The sequence below is a fragment of the Urocitellus parryii genome, chromosome 6 (assembly GCF_045843805.1).
Source record: "Urocitellus parryii isolate mUroPar1 chromosome 6, mUroPar1.hap1, whole genome shotgun sequence".
In the NCBI taxonomy this organism is placed as follows: domain Eukaryota; kingdom Metazoa; phylum Chordata; class Mammalia; order Rodentia; family Sciuridae; genus Urocitellus; species Urocitellus parryii.
Window position 1 is genome coordinate 50,521,699 of NC_135536.1, and position 17,531 is coordinate 50,539,229.

Genomic DNA, 17,531 nt, shown 5'->3' on the forward strand with positions numbered 1-17,531 from the left:
GAAATTTTTTATTACTTAAAATATCTTACTATTAAAAAATTCTTGCAGTGTATTTTAATTTAATTTTCTAAGAAATCTTTATAAATTGAGGTAACAAAAAATAGAGTCAAGAAGAAATCAAGGATGACTCTTAAGCTTAATAGTGGCAGCAATAAATGAAATGGAAAGGCTTGGGATAGAGCAAATTTCCATATATGAATAAAAAGGAGTGGACCAAACTGATGATATAAATTTGGGTATCATATGCCCAAAGATGGTAATTAAAACCATGGGATTAGATTGCATCACCTAGAAAGGGAAGAAGATAAGGAAAACAAAAGATTGAGCCTAAAAGCATGCTAATATTTAGAAGGAACCTTCATGAGTAAGGGGATACCAGGTGAGAACAGTAGGAGTCAGAAAAGACTAAAGCATAAGGTTTTTGAGAAGAGAGTCCTTATTAGCAAATACTGTGAATAGCTTGTTGAAGCAAGTTGTGGAATAATGGTGGTCTTGATAAGAGCCATTTTAATATAATGTTAGGGACAAAAACTGACTCAGAATATATGACATGTTCAACCCATATTTTATAAAGAGGGAAATGTATGACATGTGATGAGAATGTCAAGTGAGAAAGTGTAGACAATAAATAACTTTTCTGAATTTAATTGTGAGCAGAGAAATGGATGGTAATTAGAGAAAATGTAAGGAAAGGATGAGGGTTTTGATAGTTTTCTTTTTTAACCTGACTGCTGTTAAAGTTTCTAGGTTAATGAGAATGATACAGATAGACACAAAAGTGGTGATGCAGGAGAGAAAGAAATAATTTCCAAAGCAAAGCCTTAGGAAAATGAGGTTAATGGGATTCATGTATTAAATGAAATGGTTGGAATTTGATAGGAGCAGGGACTAGGGATGGTGGGATTCCAATTTTCTTCTAGACACTATTCTACATTTTTCCAGTGTCTACAGTTTATATATATTACTCTGAAACAAGAAGTTACTTACAAAACTTATTTTCTTGATTCAAAGAGTTACAAAATTAAAATACATAGCCAAACCAACATATTTTTAAAATGTATTTTCCTAGTAGAAACTATTTGACAAATTGTTTAAAAATTACACAAACAAAATAAAACATTTCCTACATGAGGTATCATGAAGGATCACTAACAAATAGAAATCACAAGTATTCTCTATATAGTGACCCTTCTTCAAGTATTACTTTCAAATATAGTCATTACACATTTTTATAAGTGGTAAAACAGACAATTCAGAATATAGAACAGAAAAACTGTTCACTGATAACAGGTTAAAGTAAATGAGACAGTTTGATAAGGAAGTTAAGCCATCATTCTTCTAAATATGTCTTAAATATGGCAACTGTATCTTATGTTCTCAAAGGACCAAAGGAAAATGAGACTATGTTTAGACAGAATACTATAACTATCTGACACTAAATTTTGAAATAAGCTGAGTACTACAGAATCACAATCACATCTGAACATTGTTAAAGACATGAAGTATAATCATAAGCCAGGAATGGTTGCACACACCCAAATCCCAGCAGCTCGGGAGGCTGAGGCAGGAGGATCACAAGTTCAAAGCTAGCCTCAGCAACTTAGCGTGGCCCTAAGCAACTTAGCAAGACCCTTTCTAAAAATAAAACACAATACAGGTTGGAGATGTGGCTCAGTGGTTAAACACCCATGGGTTCAATTCCTGGTACCAAAAACAAGAATGATCATAGGTGTTACAGGATTTGATCAACCAAATGGTCAGACAAAATCATCTGAAAGTCTCTTCTACAATATTTTTATATTATTTTTAATGATCTTTCACTATTCCTATCCAAGATATCTAGTATAAAAAAGCTCTCATAAATGTTTTTAAGTGAATAAGTAATTCAATTCTTATATATAATAATTATATATTTTTTAAATTAACTGTTCTATTTTAATGCCAAACATCACAGTAGTAAGACCAATGAACATTTGTGTGTGTGTTCCTCTTACCTCTGGTGGTCCACTAAAAGAATATGCATACAGAATAGGCTGAATCATGATTAGAGACTGGGTCAGATCTTGACGCATAAAATGATGACGATAATACGAACTTTCATCGGGACTATTGTTAAAAACTTGCAAGAAAGGAGATCGTCTCAAATGAAACATAAACTGTAAAATAAAATATGAGATATTGTTACTGATTTTAATATCAGGACACCAGTTTACAATCAAGAAAAGCATTTGATTACAACTATAAACAATACAATAAACAATTTACGTTGAGAACATTCTAAACAATATTCCTCAGAAATTCATGCTATTTATCAGCTGCTTAAAAATATAACTCTATGAAGAGGAAAAAAATTAAATGAGAAGTAACTCCAAAGTATAAAAGTAGGGAAAAAACTTCTTGTTCAAATCCATTCTTCTGAAGCTGATGCCAGGTAGTGTTTTATCAGCTTCTCTGTTGTTATTTGTTTTTTGTTTTTTAACATATATATTTTTTTAGCTGTCAGTGGATGTTTATTTTATTTATTTGTATGCAGTGCTAAGAATCGCACTCAGTGCCTCACACATGCTAGGCAAGTGCTCTACCACTGAGCCACTACCCTAGTCCCAGCATTCTCTGTTTTTATCCCTCATCCCTCTGACCACAACTCTAGATTTTTTCATTACTACATCAAAAGGCTCTCAAAAAAACAAAAGTAGATTAAAATACTTTTTATTTTTGGCATACATCTAAAAAAATGGGCTAGCAAGAGTTTGCATTAGTTTCAAAAAGAGAAAAAAAAAACTATCTATTCCCATATTGTTATCTAATATTTAGGTCTTCCCCATCCCTAGGAAACATCCTCCAGACTTTGTTTTACAGCTTCTTTCTCCTTTTACTTCCTCCCCCTCAAATAAAAGATTTTTTTTTTTAAAAAAAGGAGAGAGGCAGGCCTAAATAAAGAACAGCTATACTAGATCTTTCCTAAAATCAGCAGGATCAGCCCCAAAGTACTCCCACTTGTCTTTCATCATGTCTCTTAAATTCTTTCAGTCCTGAGGTCTCAAGTGCCTGCATGTTCCTTCTGCTTGGAACTTACTTCACAGTTCTCTCCCAACACATGGCACCCAGTGAAATTCTCCTTCCTTTTCCTTTTTCAGTGATTCAGTGGAGAGGCTCTCTTACCCCTTTATCATTTGAATCATTCCTGTTTACTTACAAGAATGTCTAATTACTAAATTCTTAGGTAAATATTTGGGAGATAAAGACTTCCCTTGAATTTAATGAATGCCACTTTCATCTATCTATCTATCTATCTATCTATCTGTCTATTCATTCTTGGTACTGGGGTTTGAACCCAGGGGCACTTAACTGAGATACATCCTAATTCCTTTGAATTTTTACTTGGAGACAGGATCTCACTAAATCCCTCTGCCTGAGTCTGTTAAGTCACTGGATTCCCAGAGTGTGCCTATGCACATCACATGCCTCTGGCACCTTTACAGAAGATCCTCAGGTTTTGAAAAACCTAAGGAAAAACGAGTTTTCTGCTTCCTACTTCCAGCAGAAGGGAAAAAAGGAGATTGGTGGGATCATTCTGAACATCTAAAATTCTAAAGAGAAGTCTTAGAATAAGGACAAAAGAAGAAGAAAGGAAACTGAAAAACTTAGTCTAACATATAGGCTAATGCCCACATTCATTTTGCTTTTTTTTTTTTTTTCAATAACAAAGATAAGGCCTCAGAATTCCCAAAACAGAAAGGACTTTGCATGCCTTAAGACAAATAGATCCTGCTTTTTTCCTTAATTCTCTAAAACCTCATTAGTTTAGAAAAGTCTCCCTTTGTTTAAAAAAAAAAAAAAATGGAGTTTCTGGATCACAAATCAACAAAGGATCTAGCTTTTTTTTAAAATGAATTTTATTTTGACTTGGACATTATTAACACAATTAAGCATAGCAATGCATTATTGCTCTGTTTTTTTTTTAATCTTTATTCATTTTTATGTAGTGCTGAGGATTGAACCAAGTACCTCACATAGGTGAGGCAAACACTCTACCACTGAGCCACAATCCCAGCCCCAGAATCTAGCTTTCACACAAAGTTTTTAAGGGCAAAAACTTGAATTTCCATATCTCAACATCTATCATCCCTCTAGGTTGAGCTGAAATGTCACCCTCTATAAAGATGTATCAAACCATTCATTTGAAAGAATTTCTTTAAGTTGTCTTTAAATTCTGTATGCCTTTCATAGCATTTTTCACTTTTTCTTCTGTGTTGTTTGGGTATATATCAGATTTTACCCTTTAGACTGAAGCTCCTTCAAAGTGGGATCCAGGTCATCATCATCATTCATTCAGTACTCAGTTGAATAAATGTTCTGTTATTTATTATATAAACAACCTAGAGTTTATAGATAAGGGGACAGATTCCACTATGCCCAGTGGAAAAAGTTCATAAGGTAAATCAAGTTAGTTTCTTTACCTGGTATGGCCCCACAAAACTGTTCCGAGGTGACGATAACATGCTGTAAGTCTAACTAATTGGTAAAATTACCTCACAAAAAGTCCTTGTAGGGGGAGGGGATATAGCTCAGTTGGTAGAGTGTTTGCCTTGCATGCACAAGTCCCTGGGTTCAACCCCCAGCAACACAAAAAGAAAAAAAAAAAAAAAGTCCTTGTGGTATCACTGCAATTAGAACCTGTTATATCAGATGGAAAGCTAATCACTTACACCCAATTGTAGTAACAGTAGGGTTTCATTATAAATCTGTATTCCACAAATAAATGACTATTTGTAAGAGCAAAATATAAAAACACTATAGACTTTTCATTCAGTACTGACCGAATAGTATTAATTACTTAGCTATCCCAAAAGTTACCTAATCAAAAGAATAACTCAATAAAAATAGGTCCTATGGGGCTGGGGTTGTAGCTCAGTAGCAGAGCACTTGCCTAGCATGTGTGAGGCACTGGGTTCGATTCTCAGCACCATGTATCAATAAAGGTCCATTGACAACTAAAAAAAATATTTCCAAAAAAATAGGTCTTATGAGTAATAAAAGATAAATAATAGCTGGGCATGGTGACACATGCCTTTAATCCTAGCAGCTCAGAAGGCTGAGGCAGGAAAATTGCAAGTTCAAAGCCAGCCTAAGCAACTTCATAAGGCCCTAAGCAACTTAGCGAGACCCTGTCTCAAAATAAAAAAGGCTGGGGATATGGCTTAGAGATTAAGCACCCATGGGTTCAATCCCTAGTATTAAAAAAAAAAAAAAAAAAAAAAAAAGTAAGACAAAATGCTACTGGCAATGCAAGACAAGAATTTTATCTACTTACCTGTGGATAAAGAGAGAAAGTTTCCGAAAATCTAAAGGAACTTGGATCATCTTTGTGATACTCTCCAAATTTCTGACACTAAAAAAAATAAAATATAATATGTTAGTAATGAATTTCTGCTATCAGAGCCAAAACTTGTTGCCTCTATATATTCTATTTACAAGAAGTTACTACTTTTTAGGAGGTGGATACTTGATATAGGATAAAACTGGAATATTACATATACATTTAGCAAGAGACTGATTACAACAAAAAGAAAACATTTGAATTCCAGAAACAAAAATAGTATAGTAACAACTCACCCTAAAATGTTTGGATTTGTTTAAGTAAGTATCTCTGTTTATTTAATAAATAAAGAACTCCTAGACACTGGCCAAAAAAAATTCCCTAACACTTAACCAAAAAAGATATTAGCCAACTAAAGGAAAGATGCCTATCAAAATACCAGAGTAGCTATAAAAGTACATTGCTGGTACAAAATTTGATATATCAGAAATACCATAAAGAAAGAAGAGGTGAGGAAAAGAAAATCAGAAAGACGAACAGGAAATCTGATAAAGAAAAAAGTCAGAAATTAGAAAATGTAAAGAGGGACATACACTGGCAACAGAGAAGTAGGCTATGATAACATAACAAAAGGCATCTAGGGAATTAAGTAAGATTATCTGTAAGACAAACTGCCTAGCACAATGACTGGCACTTACTAAAGCACTCAATAAATCATAATTTTTCTTATTCTTGAGTAAAAAGTCTCTGCCCTGAAAAGGTTTTTTTTTTTTGGGGGGGGGGGTGTTATAATATATTCATACATGCACACAATAAAACAAGTATAATTTGATCAATTTCATTCTCCAGTACCTCCCCTTTCCCACCCATATCTCTCTCCCCCTGATCCCCTTCTTCTATTCTACTGGTCTCCCTTCTACTTTTTTTAAAATTTGTTCTAATTAGTTATACATGAGAATAGAATGTATTTTGACACATTGTACAGAAATGGAGCATAACTTCTCATTCCTCTGGCTGTACCTGGTGCAGAAAATCACGTCAACCATACATGTATATAGGGTAATAATGTCGTCTTATTCTATCATCCTTATCCCCATTGCCCCACCCTTCCCCTCTGCACAATCCAAAATTCTTTCAATCTTCCCTACCACCCCACCCCACCCCTGGGGCCCATCCATGGATCAGCATTCTCTTATCAGAGAAAACATCTGGCCTTTGGTTTTTTGGAATTGGCTTATTTCACTTATCATGATGTTCTCTAGTTCCATCCATTCACATGCAAATGCCATAAATGAAAAGTTTTTAAGACTTATGTAACTTTCTGTCTTCTGGAAATGTTTACCATAGTTGCATATGAGTTAAGGACAAAAACAACAGGTAAAATGTAATAAGCAAAAAGTAACAAAAGGTTCACTGCTAGGAGTTGTGCAGGACTTTTGCTACCTGGAATGTTCAGCTCTATCATTTATTTGTGCCCTACAAAGAAAGTAAAAGGCATATTTGGCTTAATCTAATTTTAGCTTCCAGGAAAAAATCATTTCAGAATCAGAGTTATCCAAGGATAAAAAAGTTATAGATGGAGGCTCAGTTACAGAGCACTTGCCTATTTTTCGTTCTGCTTTGTTTGGTATTAGGAATTAAACCCAGGGTCCCTTTACCACTGAGGAAACCAGTCCTTTTTTAATTTTGAGAGGGTTTCTCTAAGTTGCTGAGGGTCTTGCTAAGTTGCTGAGGCTGATCTCAAACATGTGTTCTTCCTGCCTCAGCAACCCAAGTCACTGGGATTAAAGGCATGCAACACCACACCCAGCTACTTGCCTATCATGTGAGAGGCCCTGGGTTCAATCCCAGGCAGGCAGGCAAGAAGGAAAGAAGCCATAGTAATAGAGTTAATCCTTGAAAAAAAAAAAAAAAACACTCCGGATCTAAGAATAAGAGCATTGCTATCTTTAATTTTCCCTCATAATGCTTCACTGGCAAAATAATAAATTTGTCATTGCCCAATGATAGCCACTAGCTACATGTGGCAATTTAAATTAATTAAAATCAAATAAAAATTAGAAAGTCAGTTCCTCAATTGCACTAGCCAAATTTCAAGTGTTGATTAGCTACATGTGGGTACCAGTTCTGTAATAGTGCATTTCTAACATTGTGTAAACTTCTGGATAGTGATGATAGAATATCATATATACTTGAAAAAATCTAGAATACTAAGTATATTGAATAGATTTTGTGAAAAAGTCAGTATGTCAGGCTATCAGCCACAATATTAACCATAACCTGTCAAAATGTGCCCCAAATTCTGTTAAAATAATGTATTAGGCAAACCTGATGTTATAATAATGAAGGAAACAAAGGATTACTGAGCTGGGCACAGTGGGAACATGCCTGTAATCCCAGCTACTCAGGAGGCTGAGGCAGGAGGATTACAAATTTAAAGCCAGCCTCAGCAATTTAGCAAGACCCTGTCTCAAAATTTAAAAAAAAGAAGGGCTGGGACAATAGCTTAGTGATAGAACACCTTTGAGTTCAATCCCCAGTACCAAAAAAAAAAAAAAAATCCCAGAGTTGGAAGTATCTGATACTTATGCCAAAAATTTCTGCTTTAATTGTGAACATTTCTTTCATGTTATTAAATACTCTTATTACTACTACAATTTTAATGCCTGACTAGCATTGCAATACTGACATATTCCATAACTATCTTAACCAATCAATCCCTCATTATTGGCATCTTCATTTATCCTATTGTAATTTTAGAATAAATTCTGAGATATTTCTAAGTAAAATATACTTTTTAAGTTTTTGATGTAGTCAACAACTTCCTTGACACACATGGTTATAAAGATGTTTATAAAGGCTATACAGATTCATATAGCAAAACTATAAACTATGAAGTTTTCCATTTCCCTGAATACAGGGCAACTCTAGCAATTATCCTATTTTTCTCAATCTTACAAGAATTGGTAAGAAACTAGCAATGCCAACATGTAAAAGAATAGTAAATAAAATGTTAGGACAGAATGCAATCTGGGGAAATCAAAAAATTCCATTTTAGAGGGTTGGGAGAGTAGTTCAGTGGTATAACACGTACTTAGTGTACAAAAGGCCTTGGGTTCAATATTCAGCACTCCAAAACACAGGTTTCATTATAAAACAGTATCAGCCAAAGAATTGATGACATTTCACATAATGCTAAAGAAGTTTGTGTAATAAGGCAAATAACAATTTCCCTATTCAGAATGACAAGTTTACAGGTTTTACCAATGTCATGGCAGGTTTTTAAATGATAGTAAAATTCCAGAAAATTTTGCTAATGCAAAGATAATCTTCTCTATTGCCCAAAACAAATAAAGGTCAAAATATATTTAATGATTTATCTTCCTATCTGGAATGAAAGGTCTACCTCTGAAGAACTGTGTTGGCATTTGTACTGATAGTGTCCCATCAATGGCTGACTCTGTGAGAAGTTAAATCTCTGTTTAAAAAAAAAAAAAAAAAAAGATACACTAATACTGTCATAACACTGTTTTCTACAGAGAGGTGCTTCACAGAATTTTTTTCTCCTTGGTCTTTAATTCAATCTTAGTTGTAAAAAAATCACATAATTAAAATTACTTTGTGTTCTTTTCTCTCTACATTAATATACTGACTAAAACCAAAAGTTGAGTGAGAATTTCAGTCTGAGGGATTAATTTGATATTTTGCATAAAATAATTTATTAAATTCACATGTTCTATAAATAAAGATGAAAGTGAAAAAAAAATAGCTAATGCTAGATGTGGTGGCATACATCCACAATTCTAGCTACTCAGGAGCTGAGGGAGGAGAATAAGGCCAGCCTGGGCAACCCAGCCAAACTCTGTATCAAAAATAAAAAATAAAAAAGAGCTGGGATGTAACTCAGTGGTAGAGCACTAGCCTAACATGTGTAAGGAAATTAATACTATCCCAAGTACTGCAAAAAAAAAAAGAGAGAGAGAGAGACTAACTTTACTAAACAAAGGTTAGTTCACTCAAGACTATTTTTAAAACTACATGAAATAAAGCACAACCTATTTGATAGTTTAAAAGCAAGTTAGCTGTCTCTTGTACTCAATAGCTTAACAGAGCTCTCCATAGGGTATTCAAGCTGAAGAGTGAATGCAGAAGTACTTTCAAGGAAATGACTGGCCAGAGAAGAAAAGTAGAACATTAATAAAGCCTTCTTGGGGCTGGGATTGTGGCTCAGCGGTAGAGCACTCCCCTAGCACAGGCAGGATCCAGGTTCGATCCTCAGCACCACATAAAAATAAAGACATTGTGTTGTGTCCATTTACACCTAAAAAAATAAATATGTGTGTGTGTGTGTGTGTGTATAAAACATATATATTTTATATATAAATATATATATATATATAAACAGTTAAATAAATAAATAAATAAATAAAGCCTTCTAGGTCACAATGTGAGAAATGGGTTCCTGGTATGTTTACAAAATCAAGTAAATCAACACCAATCATTTTACTAGCATATATTTGTAATCTATGTAATTTGTAATTGATACTTGCCTATATTTCTATATTTAATATGTCTAACTTATATATACTTCACTTACTTTTAAAAGATGTATTTACAATATGAAGTTCCATTCAATATAAAACAGAAATAAAACTAACACCATAGCAATGAATACACAAAAAAAGTAGTAAGAGCAGTTACAGTAATATCTAATTAAATTTCAAACTAATTTCATACCAACTAAAATCAATAGAAAAATATAGGTTACATACTTGCCGTTCTTTCATGTTAAGGAAAAAAAGGAATTCACTTTTACTGGAAGTTATTACTGAATTTTACTATCATTACTATGGTATTGTCTCAGTAATTTGAATAGGAATCCCTCATATAGTATTTCAGGGTTACTGTTAAGTACTTTTAAGGAGATACAGCAAACAAATTTCAAATGAAAACATACGTTTATTAGAAAAGCACAATGTTTATTTACCAGTCGAATGAGCTGTCTGTCCAGCCATCTGAGCACATCTGGTCCTTCCTCTGTTTCTGCTCTATATATTGCTAGCCGGGCCATAAGAATGGCAGCTGCCTCCTGGTCAAAAGATGCAGCGATGTTTTGGATTTGAGTTTGAGCATCTGCCCAGCTACAGAAATAAGAAAGTACAGAAATGTTGCTGAATTATATTCACATTATCATAGTTGGCCACCACACAGATTTAAATTTGAAAAATGAAGAAAACTACTTTAATATTTCAAATTCCAACACTATATAGACAAATTAGCTTTGGGGAGGGGGGCAGAAGCTTTTTTTGGTTGTTTGTTTTGCTTCAGTGATACAGGGGATTGAATGCAGGACTTCATACAAGCTAGGCAAGCACACAACCACTGAACTACATCCCCAGACCTACCACATTTTTTAAAAAGAAATCACTAATACTTGTTTCACTACAGCATTGTTTTCACAAAAATATAATCAAACCTAAAAAAATTCTCTAAAGTAAACTGTAAAGGCATATATGCACAATCCTGAAAACAATAATATTTTTACAAGTAAACATAATAGTATGCAAATGTGTATATATATATATATATATATATATATATATACACACACACACATAGATACATGAATCTATCAGACGTTAGGATTTTATTTCTTCAATTTTATAAAAGCAGAAAAGGGGCTTTGGAAATAGCTCAGTGGTAAAGCATTTTCACAGCATGTGTGAGGCCCCAGTTCACTCCCTAATTCAGTGGTAAAGCATTTTCACAGCATGTGTGAGGCCCCAGTACACTTCCCCAGTTCACTCCTTAGAGCAAAGGGGGAAATAAGCAGAAAAATGGAAATATAAAAATAAAGATTTTCTCTAAGCCTAAACTGGAAAATAAAACAATAGAATTTTTTCTCATTAGTCTTTAATCATTAGTGATAAAAAAAATCATATAATTAAAATTACTTTATATTCTTTTCTCTCCAATTTAGTATACTGACTAAAATAAAAAGTTACATGAGAATTTCAACCTGAGGGATTAATTTGATATTATGCATAAAATAGCATAATTTATTAAATTCACATGTTCTATAAATGCAATTCAGTAAAACTATTGCTGGGCTATCTTTGTTTATAATTGTTTATTTTATATTTCAAAGGTGCAATTTTTGGTTTTTTTTCTTAGAGAGAGAGAATTTTTTAATATTTATTTTTCAGTTTTGGGTGGATACAACATCTTTATTTTATTTTTATGTGGTGCTGAGGATTGAACCCAGTGCCCCGCGCATGCCAGGAGAGCGCATTACCGCTTGAGCCACATCCCCAGCCCAAAGGTGCAGTTTTATATTACTTCAGATGATCCTAGTTCCAAAGTACCTCACTTTGAGCAAGACTGGCAATATTTATGAACTTTCTGAAAATAAATGTTGAACCAATTTTACACACAAGACCAATCCCAAGGGAATTTGGGTAGTAAAATCTTTAAAGTTCTTCTTCCTTCTTCTTCTATTGTTATAGTTTTCTGAGAATAAATTAAAAAGGGCACTGAAAATTTTGAAAATTATTTTTAATGAAATTTATGTACAGTGACTATATGAATAGTTTAGCTTAAGTACTAATTTTTAATATTTGTTTTCAAATAATCAAAGAATTAAAAACAAAATTGTTTAAATCAAGACTTTCCCAACTGATAACCATAAAGGTGACATTTTTTTCTTGTAAAAATATAATGGTTCAACAACAGAAATATATTAGCAAGTAAACACAATGAAAACATGCTAATTATAACATGTTAATTATTTCACCCAGAAAGCCCAACATTTCTGACACTGTAAAAATCTCTCTTCTGTGTTGCCAATATCCCTTCACAATGATTCTTACTAGTTTCAAGCCAAACTTTGCAGATCCAAGTTATTTTCTATATGAAAAAATAGGGTAACTATGATTATGTTCTCTGGAGGCAGAGTTTTTACTTCCTCATTACTTATTTACTTAACATAAACACTTGTCTAGGCCCCTAAAGTCATGTTTCTAGTAAATGAAGAAAAGACTCCACCCCTGAAACCTTATCACTGCCTTTGATGTACCACCTTAAATAAACCACAGGAGACTTTTTCTAATTGTCTAGCTCCAGGTCCCCTGTGTACTTAATCTACAGGGCTCCACCTTTTTGAAACTGTCTTTCCAACTTTGTCTTTTTGTTTTGACTAATTATTCTACACTAATTTCTTAGGTAGCTTACACCCTCCTTAGCAGGAAGAAGAACCCCCTTGAGCTTAAGTTGGCACTGGCCGCCTCCCCATGTTATGCCTAACTATTCCCCTCTGAAGATTCTGCCTGCATCAATACAATCAGACAAGATCATGTTAAACAAACACTATCCTATAATCTAAACTACTAGAAACTTTACCTTGTGTGGTCTTAATAGGTGCTAGTCAAAGTGTGGTATATGAACCAGGTCTCATTTCCCATGAGATAAGAATACAAACTAAAAATTTCAGAAAATTTTGAGCAACTCAACAAAATAATTTTATGTCTAATGAATCTACTAATAAAAAATAGGAACTGTGTTTTGAATGGCTTTTTAAAATCTACTTTTCCTAGTAATTCAATTTTATTATATTTAATAAAAGCATTCATTCCCAAAGGATTTGAAGACAAAAAACACAATTGGCCTTTTAGCATAGATTATTTAAAGACGAGCCCATATGATGGTGAGCCTCCACCATCATATAAAGACCAAGTATATTCAAGTCTCTTGCATTCACACTCTGCTCCAACAGTACCACAAAACAGAAGCTGAACAAAGATCTTAAAAATGAATTAAATAACTAATAACACTTGAAAAGAAACACAGTTAAGAATTTTATCATCCACTGAAAAATAATGCTACTAATCACTATGTTATATATAAGGGGTATATATATATATATATATATATATATATATATATATACTGATTTATATATGTATATACGTACACAGAAAGATATAGATTTTATATAAAGATATAGATATTACTGGCTATTAAAGGAAAATGTTTGATTTTTCCCTCTCCTCTTTCATTGTTATGAGGTAAATAAAAATATTTTGAAGAGTGGGTCTCAGGAATACTTTTTAAAAATTGCTTACAGTTCTTATCAATCAATAGTCTAACAAACAAAGTGGGTTTGAAAAAAATAAAATGCTGTTAATTGTAAACGTTCACTTTCTACTTGTGTCTCCCAAAATGGGAATCCAATTTGGAATTATGACCTATAATAGTTTTGATATGTAAATTAAATCTCTAATAAATAAAATTTACAGGCTAGGAATATAGCTCAGTAGTATAGTAGAGCACTTGCTTAGCACACCCAAGGCCCTAGGTTTGATCCTAGCACCACAAAAAAAAAAAAAAAAAAAAATGTATATAACTTACTTCCTAGCAATGGTGGTCACCCGGATGCGCCTCTGCCCACTTGAATGCTGATACTGGGTCACAAACTGGATTGCACCACGTCCTCCTTGAGGAATTGGAGCATTATGCTATGTAAAAACAAATGAGTAAAAACTAAACAAAATTTACTATGTTATTATCATAGACTACATATTCTCTAGTAGTAATAAAATTCAAATAAAATTCATTCAAAAATTAAAAAGTCTCCCATCAAGAAAAGCCAGGACCAGACAGCTTCACTGCTCAATTCTAGCAAACATCTAAAGAAGAACTACTAGTATTAACCAATTATTCTCAAAATATTCCAAAAAACTGAAGAGGAAAGAACTCTTCCAAACTGAGACCAACATTGCCCTGATAACAAAACCAAACAAGGTTGCAACAAAAATAGATAACTACAGGTCAATGTCCATAATGAATATTGATGCAAAAATTCTAAACAAAATAACAGCAAACCAAATTCAAGAACAAAGTAAAGCCAAGCATGATGGCACACACTTACAATCCCAGCAGCTAAGGAGGCTAAGGCAGCAAGATCACAAGTTCAAAGCCAACCTTAGCAACTTAGCGAGGCCCTAAACAACTGGACAAAACTCTGTCTCTAAATAAAGTATTAAAAAAGGGATGGGAATGTGGCTCAGTGGTTGACTGCCCTTACATTCAAACCCCAGTACCAAAAAGAAAAAAAAGCAAATTAAAAAGATTATTCACCATGATCAAGTAGAATTCTTCTCAGGAATGCATGAACTGGTTCAACATAAACAAATAAATAAATGTAATCAATAGAATGAAGGATTAAATGGCTGGGAATGTGGCTCAGGCGGTAGCGCACTCGCCTGGCATGCGTGCGGCCGGGGTTCAATCCTCAGCACCACATACCAACAAAGATGTTGTGTCCGCCGAGAACTAAAAAATAAAATATTAAAAATTCTCTCTCTCTCTCTCTCTCCCCTCTCTCACTCTCTCTTTAAAAAAAAAAAGAATGAAGGATTAAAAACTATATGATCATCTTAATAGATGAAGAAAAGGCAATTTGATAAAACTTAAAATCCCTTTATAGGGCTGGGGACACAGCTCAGTTGGTAGAGTACTTGCCTCACATGCACAGGCACTGGGTTCAATCCCCAGCACCACAAGTAAATAAATAAAAGAAAACAAATAACCCAATCAACAAATGGGCCAAGGACCTGAACAGACACTTCTCAGAGGAGGATATACAATCAATCAACAAGTACATGAAAAAATGCTCACCATCTCTAGCAGTCAGAGAAATGCAAATCAAAACCACCCTAAGATACCATCTCACTCCAGTAAGATTGGCAGCCATTATGAAGTCAAACAACAACAAGTGCTGGCGAGGATGTGGGGAAAAGGGTACACTTGTTCATTGTTGGTGGGACTGCAAATTGGTGCAGCCAATTTGGAAAGCAGTATGGAGATTCCTTGGAAAGCTGGGAATGGAACCACCATTTGACCCAGCTATTCCCCTTCTCGGACTATTCCCTAAAGACCTTAAAAGAGCGTACTATAGGGATACTGCTACATCGATGTTCATAGCACACAATTCACAATAACTAGACTGTGGAACCAACCTAGATGCCCTTCAATAGATGAATGGATAAAAAAAAATGTGGCATTTATACACAATGGAGTATTACTCAGCACTAAAAAATGACAAAATCATGGCATTTGCAGGGAAATGGATGGCACTAGAGCAGATTATGCTAAGTGAAGCTAGCCAATCCCTAAAACACAAATGCCAAATGTCTTCTTTGATATAAGGAGAGCAACGAAGAACAGAGCAGGGAGGAAGAGCATGAGAAGAAGATTAACATTAAACAGGGACAAGAGGTGGGAGGGAAAGGGAGAGAGAAGGGAAATTGCATGGAAATGGAAGGAGACCCTCATCGTTATACAAAATTACATATAAGAGGAAGTGAGGGGAAAGGGAAAAAAAACAAGGGGGAGAAATGAATTAAAGTAGATGGGGTAGAGAGAGAAGATGAGAGGGGAGGGGAGGGGAGGGGGGGATAGTAGAGGATAGGAAAGGCAGCAGAATACAACAGACACTAGTAAGGCAGTATGTAAAAACGTGGATGTGTAACTGATGTGATTCTGCAATCTGTACACAGGGTAAAAATGGGAGTTCATAACCCACTTGAATCAAATGTATGAAATACGATATGTCAAGAGCTATGTAATGTTTTGAACAACTAATAATATAAAAAAAATAAAATAAAGGTATTTTGTCTATGTACAACCAAAAAAAATTTTAATCCCTTTATAGTAAAAACACTAAACAAGTTAGATATAGAAGGAACATACTTCAACATAAAGGGGGAAAGGTAAAAGTTTTCTAAGATCTATAATGAGATAAGGATGCCCACTTTCACATTTTTATTCAACACAATATTAGAAGTACTACCTAGAAACAATTAGGCAAGAGAAGGAAATCAAGGGCATTCAAATTGGAAATGAGGAATCAAAGTGTCACTGTTAACAAATACCACAATCTTTCTCAAGTGCAGAAAATCCTAATTACTCCACTAAAAAACGATTAGAAATAATAAACAAATTCAGCAAAGTTGCAGGATACAAAATTAAAATGCAAAATTCAGTAGCACTGCTATACATCAATGGCACATTATAGAAATCAAGGGCTAGGGATGTAGCTCATGGTAGAGTACTTTTCTAGCATGCACAAGGCCCTGGTTTCAATCCCCAGCAGCATAAAAAAAATAAATAAAAAGAAGTAGAAAGCAATTCCATTTACAATAACTGCTACAAAGAAAATAAAATACTTATGAATTCATTTTATCAAAGAGGTGAAAGATTTTTACAATGAAAACTATAAAATGTTGATGAAAGAAATTAAACAAGCTAAAACAAATGGAAAGACAACCGTGTTCCTGGACTAGAAGAACTAATATAATCAAAATGTCTATGCTACCCAAGGCTATCTACAGATCCATTTCAATTCCTCAAAATACTGATATCCTTCACAGAACTAGAAAAAAAAAATCCTAAAATTCATATGAAATATTAATGACCTAAATTAAATATACTTTTAAATATTCAAATACAGAAAGTCATACCTGATTAACAACCTCAAAATATATAGCTAAGGTTGTAGTGGGACTGAGTCCACATATCTTCCATTGACAAGTGCCACCCGTTCCTATCTCCTGTAAAAACAAAATATAGTATGCTTGAAAGCCAGAGAACATAATTTATTAATATAAAGTAAGGACAAAAAAATCTCCAGTAAGAAAAAATATTCCAATTTTCAAACCAACTCACTGCATGTTAAAAACTTAAGAGTTGCTGGGCCTGTAATCCTAGTGACTCAGGAGGCTAAAACAGGACGTTCACAAATTCAAGGCCAGCAACTTGAATTTAGCAAGATCCTATATCAAAATTTAAAAAAAAAGCTCAAGAATTTTTTAAGACCATACCATGAGTGGGTGCACACACACCTGTAATCCCAGCAGTCTGGGAGGCTGAGGCAGGAGGATTACAAGTTCAAAACCAGCCTCATAAAAGAGAGGCACTAAGCAATTCAGTGAGATCCTGTCTCTAAATAAAATACAAAAAAAAGCTGGAGATATGGCTCAGTGGTTAATTGCCCCTGAGTTCAATTCCCAGTACGGAAAAAAAAAAAAAAAGTTTTAACTTAAGAATGGATGGGAATGGGTATGTGAAAAGAGCACAGAACATAAACAGAAGCATATCAGAAGAAAATAAACCACATAAAACAGAGCATACAATAATTTAAAAAGGAATGCCA

At 33.9% G+C, this 17,531-nt stretch overlaps 1 protein-coding gene across 1 annotated transcript in view; it reads right to left on the bottom strand.

Annotated features, from left to right (window-relative positions):
• Positions 1-17,531, bottom strand: part of Sec23a (SEC23 homolog A, COPII component) — a 55,679-nt gene that overhangs the window by 12,438 nt on the left and 25,710 nt on the right. The window contains exons 12-16 of the mRNA XM_077799380.1: positions 16,840-16,929; positions 13,727-13,833; positions 10,308-10,461; positions 5,315-5,392; positions 1,995-2,156 (exon numbers count right to left, since the gene is read on the bottom strand). Of these exons, the coding sequence (XP_077655506.1) occupies positions 1,995-2,156; positions 5,315-5,392; positions 10,308-10,461; positions 13,727-13,833; positions 16,840-16,929 (591 nt within the window). The remainder of the gene's footprint in view (positions 1-1,994; positions 2,157-5,314; positions 5,393-10,307; positions 10,462-13,726; positions 13,834-16,839; positions 16,930-17,531) is intronic.